The 12,693-nt window shown below is 33.2% G+C and overlaps 1 protein-coding gene across 1 annotated transcript; it reads right to left on the reverse strand.

The window, feature by feature from the left end:
• Positions 1 to 4,233: 4,233 nt before the first annotated feature.
• On the reverse strand, positions 4,234 to 10,547 carry LOC149415079 (uncharacterized). Its single transcript, XM_089642989.1, has 6 exons — positions 10,391 to 10,547; positions 10,091 to 10,234; positions 5,842 to 5,967; positions 5,179 to 5,405; positions 4,575 to 4,922; positions 4,234 to 4,356 (listed from the first exon to the last, which is right to left on the reverse strand). The coding sequence occupies exons 1-6, from the start codon at positions 10,545 to 10,547 to the stop codon at positions 4,234 to 4,236; spliced, it is 1,125 nt and encodes a 374-aa protein (XP_089499115.1).
• Positions 10,548 to 12,693: the final 2,146 nt, after the last annotated feature.

A 12,693-nucleotide genomic window follows, 5' to 3' on the forward strand; every position in this document is an offset into this window, starting at 1 on the left:
CTTTCATCGATTTTATTGTTTTAGTATCTATGTTATCAAAGCCGGGGGCAGAATCTCCTTTTAGTTCAGAAATAGTTCTGTCAATATCGATTTCTGTGACTTGGTGAAATTTATTAATTTGACATTGTGTTATTTGTTGTGGATTAGATATATTAGTCTTATTTATGGATTTTGCTAGGTTTTTTCCCACGTTATTAAAATAGTTATTTAAAATATTACAACATTTTTTTGTGTCATTTTGTACGTTATATATTATTTCCCCATCTGAGATTTCTGATATGTGCTTATATTTTTTTATTTATTTATTATTTCATTTATTGTTGACCATATTTTTTTTATTATTGTCTTTAGCTTCTGTTATAATTTTTGAGTAATAGTCGTTTTTCGTTTTTCTTATTAGTGTAGTTAATATATTTTTATACTTTTTATAGTATAATACAATTTTATTGTTAACTAGTGGCCTTTGTGTTATTTTATAAAGTTTATTTTTTTTCCTAATGGCTTTTATTAATCCTAGAGTAATCCAAGGTTTAATTTTCCTTGTTTTAGAGTTGGGGACGATCTGTTTTGTTTTTGTTGCTTCTAAAACGTGTTTATTTAAAGTGTTTTCAAACAGTAAGGCACTTTGGTTGGCGCATTTATTTTTTAAAATTTCTTCCCATTTTTCAGTTTTTAATGATTTTTCTAATAATTTGTAGTCTATTTGGGAATATGGAAGATTTAATTTGGGTTTTGTGTTTAGTTTTCTATTTGTATCATGTAATATAAGACACGCGTAATGATCAGTTATATTGGTTTTCCATACAGTAGATTTTATATTTTTTATTTCATTCAAATGTATATTACACCAGATGTGATCTATGCATGATGGCGTTTGGTTTTTAATTTCTCTAGTGTTGCTATTAATAAAAGATTTAAAATTGAGGTGCATCATCATGTTAATAAAATTATTTTTTTCTATTGAATTATGGTTCGCAGAAATATTTATATTGAAATCACCACAAACAAAAGTAAGTATTTTCGGTAATTTGCTAAGATATTCACATAGTTCGTTTGTAAAGTTGATTATGTTTGATTTGTGTGTTCTGTACACTGTTAAAATTCTGTATAATTTATTTTTTAATTTTATATCTATTTTTAGACAGTTTACATATTGTATATAAATTTCTTCAATGTCAGTAATTTCACACTCATCGTGAACAAATATAATTAAACCGCTATTTTTGTTAATCGGTCTTGTTGTTGCGATGCCTTTGTAGTTTGGTAACGCATTAATGTATTAATTGTCATTACAGTGCGTTTCCGTTAACACTATGCAGGTGGGTGATGTATGCAGATCATTAATATTTATCAAAAATTCATCTGGGTTTTTTGCGATGCTTCGAATGTTCATATGTAATATTAAAAATGGGGTATTGTTTGTAATGCACCATTTATTGACTTCCGTAATATTTTGACATATTTCTTCGTTTATTTTGTAATTTTTCTTCAATTTGTTTTACTATAAAATCGGCCATTTTTAATTGTAATCAATTTTTTCTTGAGCGAAGGCAAGCATTTTCATCCTGTGTTTGCATTTTTCGCTATTTGATTTGTGGTCTGTTGGATTTTTTGTTTTGAATTTTAGATTAAGTTCTGTGCAATTAATGCATTTTGGTGCTTCGTTCTTACTGTTGCAGTCTTTAATGTTATGCTCACCCGCACAATGAAGGCATTTTGGTTTGTTAGGAAGTTGAAGACAATTCATTGCTGTGTGCCCATATTTTTGGCAGTGGTAACACTGCATTAGGGGGTTACAATCTTCTACTTTGATTTGGTAAAAACCAAGGTTAACTTTTTTTTTCGCAATTAGCAGATTTCTCAAATCTCCACTGGTTTCGAGGATGATATTTTTTTGTAGAAATTTTTTAATTGGTATGGTTCCTTTATATTTTATTTTATTTGGATCCTTTTCGTATATTATTTTTATATCTTCATTTTGCAGAATTAGATCCGATATAAATTCTTCATGTGTGTATTTTTCGTTGATTCCCTTAAAGATCATGCACGGTCTTTTTTTATCAATGCTTTCAATTTGTATTCCTTAAAGTTTTAATTTTGTAATTTCATTTTTGATGTTGGCCATATTATCTGCTTTTTGGAAATTGATTATTAATTCATTTTTTGATGTCTTTCTGATGCTACTTACTCCGATTCCTAGTTTAGATATTTTTACATTCTTCATGATTGTTTCTTTTACATCTTCATTTTCGTTTTTAGTTTTAATTATAACGGGGAATACTGGAATTTTAGGTGTCGTGTATTTTCCACTTGTGATGTTAGCGTAACTTCTCGTAGTTGTTTTGTTTTCGAGATTTTGATATTTTTACTGATATATTTTCTGTCACTGTTGATTATATTTTCTTGTAATCCGATGATTTTGTCTTGTAATGAAAGATTTTCTGTTTTAATTGCATCTTCTAACTTCGTTATTATGAGTTCTATAGTATTTTTGATTTTTTGATCCTTGACCGTTTGAATTTTCGAAACTTCATTTTTAAGTTCATCTAGATAGTTCGCTACCGTCATCGTAGTATTTTTCTTTGCACGGTTTTGTAGAATTAGATCGGACGTATTGTGCACATTTCTTGCTAGATGGCGTTAAACTTTAGGTTAAAAGTTAGCTAGTCGATCGTCTTATTATAAATTAATTTAAAAAAAATATAATAATTGCTTTCACCAAGGAGCGAACTCCGCTCCTTGAGAACTGTGACCGCTACCGGAACGGGCAACGCTATTTGTGTTATTCTCCAGGCTACGGCCTACTTATCAGCGAGCGTGATAATATTCGTATATTAAGTGCTAATGGGATGTGGACACGGTCAAGCGGCTTGATCGCAAGCACGTAGTTTATTGTCTATGGCACTTTGTGTCAAGCATTTTGACCGTGTACCGAAGCTGGCTTGCAAGCATTGCGCAATTCTACGTGCTTGCGGCGAGGCTTGATGCGAATTTATATTTTTGTGGGAATAGACAAACGACAATAGACAAATAAATATCACGTATCATAAACAATGATATAAATTGAATAAAATTGTTATAAAATAGGTACTTAGTTATTGTTTTTGTGTTCAATTTGTAGAAATCCATCTAATTTAAAAATTTTGGAAGTATTTGTATTTTTTAATAATTATGACAGCGGTTTTCAAGGTCATTAATAATCAAACTGTAGAATAAATAATTTTCTGAATTTTCAATGGAGAAAACATATTGTTTGTATGAATACCGCACAAGATATTCATACAAAAAATAGCTGTAGCCTGTAATACACTTTGCAAATGCTCATGGGTAAAGCGGTACCTTAACTTGTACCATTCTTGACACCAAATTCGTTTATTTTTATTATTTTATTCAAACATAAAGCTAACGTAAGAGCCAAGAACGCTTTGTCTTTGACAGATTCCATTTTGCCGCGAGTCACGAAATGACAGGAAGGCATAGAAGTACATATACATAGACCACCACGAAATCACAGGAAGGCGTGGCCATGCTTGACGGAGAGGCTTGATGCGGGCTGTCAAGCCGCTAAGCATAGACAATAATAGACAACAATAGACAACAATAGACAAAAAAACTACGTGCTTGCGATCAAGCCGCTTGACCGTGTCCCAGTCTCTTAACAGTTTTTAAACTGACAGGTGTGGTATTCTGTTAGTTATTTTGCGACAATAACTAGCACTGATCACTGCACAGATTTTAAAATCACTTAAAAAGAGTATTTCGAGGGCGTTTTAGATTGATTTAAGTAGTAGAAAGTACACTACTCTTCTACATTTTTATATTAATCGATATCTTTGTGATTATTTTGATTTATAAACTTTAAAAACTTTTAAACTTTTGATTTATAACATGCTTGGCAACAGTTAAAAAAAAACCTTTTTCATATCCCGACTGTAAATATTCATGTTCACTAAAATCACATAGCATCTACGTGCTGATTCATAGTGGAGAAAAACCTTTTTCATGTTTCGTCTGCAATTATTCATGTTTGCTAAAGTTATATTTAAAGCGTCATATTTTTTTTTTTTTTATGGGTTTATTCAGTTTTTTTTGTACATTATTTTCTCTTACTTAGATCTTACGAAACTGATCAATCAGTTTAATTGTAAGAAATCTCTCACTTTTTCTATTTATTAGCTTATAATAATATATTTAATTTCAACTTGATATCTTGATCCACAATATTAATTATTTTTATGTTTGACGGAGGTAGAACGATCTAATTTTCGTTTTTATTTTTGAATAACATGTCTCATTTTTAATATCTTCTGGTAATGAGTTAAATAATTTCGGAATTTTATGTCTTTTTGTTCTATCTCCGTATACATTTTGCGATATTTTAATAATGAACATTTGTGTTTCTCTATGCCTAGTAGGGTAGTTATGGTTTACAGGTTTTTTGAATTCTGTGTTCCAGAATTCATCTAGCGTTAGTTGGTAATCTATCCTACTATGTATAGAGAGCACATTACACAAAGAAAACATTTTTTATAATCGCCTTCACATAATTCAATTTTTTTTTTGCCTGATATCAATTTTAGGAAACGGATTTGTAATTGTCCTATTTTATTTAAGTACGTTTTATACGTTAATCCGTAACTATTTACTCCGTATCCTATAATTGATTCCGCTAATGCATTATATATACAGTATAATATATTTTTATTAACAAAGTTTTTTAGGTGATAAAATTTCCCTAAAATGGATCTTAATCTATTACATACATTTTCAATGTGATTTGACCAGTTAAAATTGACATCTATTGTAAGACCAAGGTATGTATATTGGTATACTTTTTCTATGCTTGGGCATTTACATGGCAGAGATTGGTTTTTTGTGTGAAAACAATCGTATGAATGACTTTTTATATGCAGTTCTTTATCCTGACAACTTGCATATGGAGAGTGTATAAGCATATAACATAGACCGGTCAGTGGTTGAGTGGGCATAGCGCTTGGGTCTCACCCGAGCGTCGCGTGTTCGATTCCTCGGCTGGCTAAGTCCTCCATCACAACACAAGCAACATTTTCGGCTTTCTGTGGTGGTAGTAGGAGATTTTCAAACATTGTTGGGTTATTCGTATCCCGGGAATGTTTGTCTTTCTTTATAAAAAATTAAAAAAAATATATATATTTTGTTTTTTTTTGCGTTAATAATAATTCCATTGTCATGGGACCATTTAATTATGTTATTTAGGTCTGTTTGTAAAAATTCCTCAATTTTCTGTAGATTTCTGTCAGCACATATGATGCAAGTATCATTTGCAAACATGTAACATTTACAACGTTTTATTACGTTAGGTAAACTGTTTACTTGCATAATATAACACGTAGGTCCCGATATCGACCCTGTTGCTACTCCAGTGTCTGTTAACATTTCATGTTAACAGACACTGGAGTAGCAACAGACTCATACTGGAGAAAATCCTTTCCGTGTGCAAATCTTCCTTTCTCAAAAGAGAAAATTTTCAAATCACTTACTAACTCACGGCTGAGACAATATTTTTTTATGTGCTCACTGCAACTATTCATCTTCACGAAAGGTTTGTAGTGGTACGCCACTACTCGAGTCGGACGGTGTCAAGTACTACGTAGTACGCAGTACCAAGCGCTAAGGCACCTAGGCCGTCATAGAATATAATGGGAATTTCGGCCGTTGCCTAGAGATTGTTTTGGCAATATTTGTAGCCATAGCAAAACAAAAAAAACACTTCACAAAACAGACTGGAGTAACCATGGTGGGTACCCTCTCTGTGCCGATGCGGAGGCGCTAAGGTGCGTGAACCATGGTGGGCACTTTTACCCGCGCTGGTGCGGGGATGGTAAGGCGCGTGCTGCTCCGTAGTGTCTTTACCAATCACCCATCTTTTAGATGGGGTTACCGGTGGGTAGGGGTAACAAATCACGTCGGAGTCACCACTTTGGGGATCTGGTAACGAGATAAATGAAAGATGTGGTTGTTGTGTCACAGTGTTTATTTGGGTGAGTCAGTAGCGCAGTTGTGGGATGACTCCGGACCGATGATGATGATGACAGGTGTCAAAACTTTGTTTTATACGGGTTTATTGGAAATGAAGTTTTTTAAATACCCCTCCGAAAATCCACACTGCCTCCTCCTCCAAGAAATCCGATTTGATGGCAAAAATATATGATCACGTTAATAATAAATAAACAGAATTAAAGAATAATTGTGTTTATTATGATAAATAAAACTTTAAAATTTTAATCTTAAGGCGATTTAACCAGCGGACGAGAATTCAAATTTCGTTAAAAGACGGTCTTGCGATCGGACGTTTTTTTAGACTGAGACAGAAATACCGAATTCATTCCGCTGCGAGCCGTATACTCGCGCGGCTGTGAAAACTACAACATGGTTCCGATGAAATAACAATTATTGTTGTTAAATTCTTGGTTGTAGCTTTCTTCATAAGTAGTTACATACATATTTGTAAATTATACGTCGGAGTGCGTAAACATAAATAAATACAAATGCAGTTTGTTGACATGGTAGATATAAAATATGTAGGTATTTATTTTTTTAAATATTTTACACGAGTTTTCCAAAGGTGAGTAAAAATCTTTTGTTTTACTTATTTATTCGTTTGTCCGAAAGGTATTACCGATAAGTTTTATTTCTAATACTTATCTTTAAAGTTTACTTGATTTGATATGTATGACATTGAAAAGAGGGTTTATTCCTTACAACTGAAGTAGTATATATATTAAAACTAGGTTTTATTTCCAACTATTTTCTACGGTACCTACCTACATAATATATAGTTATGCGATTGCATAATATTGTATTGCTTTCATGTATTTGTTTTCATGATTAACGGAGCGACCTGACTCGTCTAATTTTCGAAATGTTATTAAATTCTCGAGTAAATTTCGATTGAAAAATCATAGGTTAGTATGTAAAAAATAACCTTGTTTTTTTTTCCTAAAACAAGAAGCTCAATTCACAATATGACATTATGAAACTGACAAAATGTAACACAAAAAATATTAAATATGTTGAATTATACCAATGTAATAGTGAATTGGACAATAAAATAAAAAATGAACAAAAAAATGATTTGAATCGCACATCACGAATCGAAATTCATTTGGTTTGTGGCACTTTTTGACTACCAATCACAAACAGTTTCACGTACTTTGGCATAAGTTTTAACATTTATACATGAAAAAACGATGAAAGACATAAACTCCTGTCCATAGTTGATTATTTTCCCTGGAAATTAAACAATACAAAATTATCGCCAAGCGTTATAAAAAATATGTGCTTATTCGGACTGATTCTTTCGAACGACCCTGTAGCATATAAGTACGTACAATGTACACGGATAATTAAATATCACTAACCTTTGTTTTTTCTGAAAATATATCTCCCACGTACGTTTTTGATGTCGTAATTTGTGCTATCTAATAAAACTTTTTTCCGAGGGTATTTTCCTCCTCATTTTTAAGCGAGGAATTTCTTTAAAATGTTATCAATTAGACTGGCGTGGAATAGACGTCCGCTCGCCGCCCTGTCGCAGCGGGGAATGATTCGGCTTGCGCCGGGGTAATCACAAACAACAAACGCGAATCGAAATTAATTACTATTATATACTGTAAGAATATATTTTTTGGTCACAAATTATTTCTAATGTTTCAATAATGTCTTGGTAAATTATTTTTCTAAAAGAATCTGAACTACACCAATTTGTAAGACCATAAATAAATAGTCCGATTGAGGGATTTTCGTCACAAAACGCGGGCTCGGATTTATTTATTAGTAATTTTATTTGAAATAAAAAAAATTCTTATACATACTTATGATAGATAATTTATTGATTGTTTATACTGTATTATTATATGATTTGAAATATTTGTTGTATAATACAACTTCACCTTTGAAAATGCAACAAATCTGCGCATCGTCCAACGGTAACACTTTATTATGATATGAAAATAATATAATTTTTCAAAATTTTACATCTTACTTTACAAGGTAAAATAACGATCTTTCGAAATAAATTTGTATTTTTTTCTAGAAAAGTGTCCATACGTCTAAAAGTGGCCTCAAAAATGCCAAATTTCAGGTCGAGTCTACCTATTTCGCCTTAAATCTACATTTTTTCTACAAATATTTTTTTTTCAATCTTAAACCTGTGATAAAATTTTCATGTGCATGTTGTATTTTTTTAAGTATAGTAGTATTCAGCGACTTTTCTTCAACCGGGGGCAATGGGATCTATCGCCATATATCCCTATATATCCCTGAAACCTACTTAAATAGTTGAAACTTTAAACACAAAAGAAAGAAATACAATACATACAACAAAAGTGTTTCGGATTTTTTCAATCTCAAGATTAGAAAAGCTTCCACAGTCAAACTGACGTCCGCTCCGCGACCTTACTTGTGATTTACTAAAACATGATGAATGAATACATACACAATAAAACACAATACACCATACTTGAGTAAGGCGCTGCTGCCGCTGAGCATTGACCATGCGCAGTGCGCATAATGCAGTCGGGGGACGTCATCGAGCTTTCTCCCTTGAAATTCGTATTTCTTGGATTCGGATTCGTTCGCTAGGAATTCCGCCCTACCGAGTAAATCACAAAGAGTTTGGTGATAAACTTTAAAATCCCCTTTTAAGAATTCGTCGGTTTGCTAGCTTCAAATGGGAATCGCGCACGTTCAAATTAACTTTGACGATAATTTTGCAAGATACGGCACTATTTTTATTATTATATAATAGCTGGCGTGTACCCAACGTTGCTAGACTTTTCTCTTCTTTCAATGAATATAATATCTATGTATACATTTATACCTTCCCAAAAAAAATCTCTAAATGATAGTGAAAACCCTATCAAACTCGGTTGCAAATAGACGCGGAAAGTGAATTTGTTTTATATTATTTAGAGATTAGTGGGTTTTATCATGGCATGCGTTTAGGAGATAATATAACATATAATTCCACTCAAAAATCGAAGATGGCCGTTAAAATTTAAAATTTAAAGTATATCGCGTATTAATAAGAACTTTAAGGGGACAATGATTATTTTTTTTAAATTTTATATTTATGAAACTACTAGCTGAAGTTTACCCGGTGTTGCTCTTCTTTTAATAAATATAATATCCATGTATTATATATGTAAACCTTAAGAATGTAATTCTCAAAATGATAGTGAAAACCATATCAAACCCCGTTACATAGTTCCGTCTGTGACTTTGTTGTTTACTATTTAGAAATTATACATTGATATATCTAGAGAGATTTAAAAAAATATATTTCGTATTTAGACAACTGTATAGGTTTATGACTTTGTGCATTGTGCTGGAGCCACTGGTAGTATTCGTTGGGGCCTTAAATGGAACGTCCATTAAATGCTTTGGATGAAGTCGAAAATCGCATCATATGAAAGGTCGTTTTGTCAAGTGTGCGAGCATGTGACTTTGTAAATATCTTTTTTGCGAACCTGAATAATTGCAGTATGAGCAAGAGAATATTTTTTCTCCACTGTGAGCAATCATGTGACTTTTTAAGTTTTGTTTTCGTGAACATGAAAAGTTGCAGTGAGAACATGAAAAGGGTTTCTCTCCACTGTGAACCAGCATATGACCTTTTAGAGTACTACTTTGTGAGCATGAAAAGTTACAGTATGAACATAAATGCGGTTTTTCTCCAGTATGGGTGCGCATGTGCACTGGCAAAGATGATTTGCGCGAGCAGGAGTAGTTACAAAGCGAACACGAGAATGGTTTTTCTCCACTGTGAGTCAGCATATGCCGCAAATAATTTCCCTTTAGTGAACATGAATAGTTGCAAGCGGAGCATGAGAAAGGTTTTTCTCCAGTATGGGTGCGCAGGTGCGCTGCTAATACCGAGTTGCGTGAGCAGCAATAGTTACAATGTGGACATGAGAATGGTTTTTCCCCAAGATGCGTTTCCAGGTCTGTTATTGTATCTGAAAAATGAGCGAATGAATAAGAATATAAGATGAAATCGTAAAAACAAATGTTTTATATTGTGCGGTTTGTTAAATCAAATTGGCTTTACCTGCTGCGTGGGTGATTCTTTCAGAGTACTCTAAGCATTCCCTTTTAACGTCCGTGAGGTGAATGTCGATATCAGTACAAGTCACTTCTTCGTCTCGGGATCCTGGTTCTGCCTTTATGGCAACAGTCTCTCTATTAATATTACCTGGAATATCAAAATAGCAATAAAATTGACGTGCCGAGAGAATCGCAGTAGCCCTTTCTCAAAAGATGGGTGAGTTATGTGTAGATCATAACGATATTTTTTTTTTAGTTTTTAAAATTACAAATTTGCTTTAAGGGTTGATTTTTTGGTTCTTACAATCTGTCATGTGGTGTTCTTCAAAACATTCCAGGCATTCCGTTTTAATATTTGGTACTTCTATTTCTATATATTGTGTAGAGGTTATTAAACTGTCTCCATCTTGATTCTCTGACTCGATCTTGATGGTGACATCATCTGGGCTGGGTAGGTCCATGGAACAACTGTGATAGCTATCAGCTGTTATCCTTGAAAATTCATTTTAATTTCTGGCAAACTTCCTGGAAAACGAATGTTAAATTATTATAGACATCGAAAATAATTTAAACAATATAAATGAATTTTACGAGTTATTGCAATAATAATTTAAAATAAGAACAGTGGTCAAGGGGTCTCGACCCGACTAGTAATCTGCAGGTGGCGAGCTTAATTCCCGACGTGCTCAAGTAAATTTTATTCGATTAATTTGTGTTATTTCACAATTTATTGATTAAAACTATTATAGGGTATATTTGCGGAACGTTCTAGAGTGGATGTTACTCTCAGTATCGCCCTGGTGTAAGACCAACATTCAGAATTGTAACATTGCTTGAAAAAGCTTTAGCTGTATTCGGTGACAAGATATGAATAACCAGGTACATTCCCACCTTCCTTTTTCCCATCTCTTTCGCCTCCCGACGTATCCCAATTGAGGATGCAATACTATCACTGGCTCCAGACGGTTTGGAGCAGTTGTGACTCATTTGCAGTATTCACATTAAAAATGGTTGGTATTCTTAAGTGATTTGTTCTTTTTGTTTCAAGTACGAGGGATTAACATCGCGGAAGTTGGAAATAATTCTTCCTAGACATTGGTATATTATTATTATACGAAAATACATATGATTACACGATCTTTCAACTTCAATTTGTCATTCTTACATAATTGCCGAGTAAGCGAAACAGTTGAGAAGTCAACTAAGATTACTATTTTCATACCTTTGAATATAAAATACGATAAACGCAAGACGCAGACCTGTCAAACATGAAAGCAAAAAACACACTTTTTCAAACCTTACGAAAGTAATGATTACTGTATTAGTGTTTAATCGAACTCACCTTTATCACATTAAAGAGTTTTCAGTCATTAACTACAGAATAACTTTAGCCGCGACAATGTCACAAAGCATGCACAAAGCAACTGGATTTTTTACTAACCACAGATAATCAAGAACCTTTGGTTATTTTGACGATTAATTCTCTCGTCTACATAAATATTTTTCTATGACTATGATCGGTGGACCTCACGGTGTCTTGTTTATGACCTCACATGAGTTGTACATCTATGGACATCATTTCGTTACGTTCAAAAAGGTTGGTCGATTTAATTTTATAAGATTACGGTAATATTGATTGATTGATAAATAAGTAGGTAATGTAATGTCTGTTACATTTATGGTGCTGCCACACGCAAAGCTCACATCAACAGATAATATAAAGCACAATAGCGCTCGCCATACAATCCCATACAGACCCGACACACGTAAAAAGATAACGCGCTATAAGTGTGGTTCTGAACTTCGCTAACCGAATTTATTTTACGTATCCGCTCCCGAAGCGATATTTGAAAAGTTATGCGTCCCCCTCTCCGCCGTAAAAAGGAGAGGGGGTCATTTTAATTACGGAGCTACCAACTAAGTTCCGTGTTCCCTTAGTAAAGTTGTCACTTTGACAGATGAAATTATGTTCCTCGGCCGCTCTCGAATTCAACTGACCCCCTCTCCTACCATATGAAGAAATATTTGATAGCGTCGTGTGTCGGTAGAAAAGATGATGCGCTGTACATTAACTTTTGATGTGAGCTTTGCGTGTGGCAGCAGCTTTATCGACGCATGAGCTATGGGATGTTTTCGCACGATTTTTGTCGCTAGGTGTCGCATTTGAAAGACAGTCCCATTAACTTGTCAGAACTGTCAAATATCATTCTTTTTCTACGCCATTTGGCACAATTTAAAGTTTTTATCAATGTTACTAATAATGCCGTCAACTTGTTGTTGTGTTCCAATGTGCAATAATAAGGATGGAGATATGTTTCCAATAGAGGATTTGAAGAAGAAATAGTAGATTAATCAAACGTTTGAATTGGGTGACGACAATTACTTGTCGTCTGTAATCTAATTTTAGGGACAAAGTCATTTAATATACCTAATATATTTTTAATTTTCTCGGTATTGAATCGTGAATTTAAAGGAAAAGTATAATATTACTTAGAAAATGCAAAGAACGTTGGCAAACTTGTCGAATTCCCTGCATGCAAAGACTCTTTAAAAAAACAACACTTAATTTCAACTTCTCAATCTAATGGACACAACTATTTAAGTCGG

Source organism: Hesperophylax consimilis, chromosome 19 (genome assembly GCF_061612785.1).
Source record: "Hesperophylax consimilis isolate HC1 chromosome 19, BYU_Hcon_1.0, whole genome shotgun sequence".
NCBI classification, from domain to species: Eukaryota; Metazoa; Arthropoda; class Insecta; order Trichoptera; family Limnephilidae; genus Hesperophylax; species Hesperophylax consimilis.

Excerpts from the sequence above, each read along its gene's own strand:
- LOC149415079 (XM_089642989.1), bottom strand. The coding sequence starts at position 10,547 with ATGGACCTACCCAGCCCAGATGATGTCACCATCAAGATCGAGTCAGAG. Across the intron at positions 10,235-10,390 it reads AGAACACCACATGACAGATT|GTAATATTAATAGAGAGACT; the intron begins GTAAGAACCAAA and ends TTGATATTCCAG. Across the intron at positions 4,357-4,574 it reads TACAAATCCGTTTCCTAAAA|GATAGAACAAAAAGACATAA; the intron begins TTGATATCAGGC and ends AATGTATACGGA.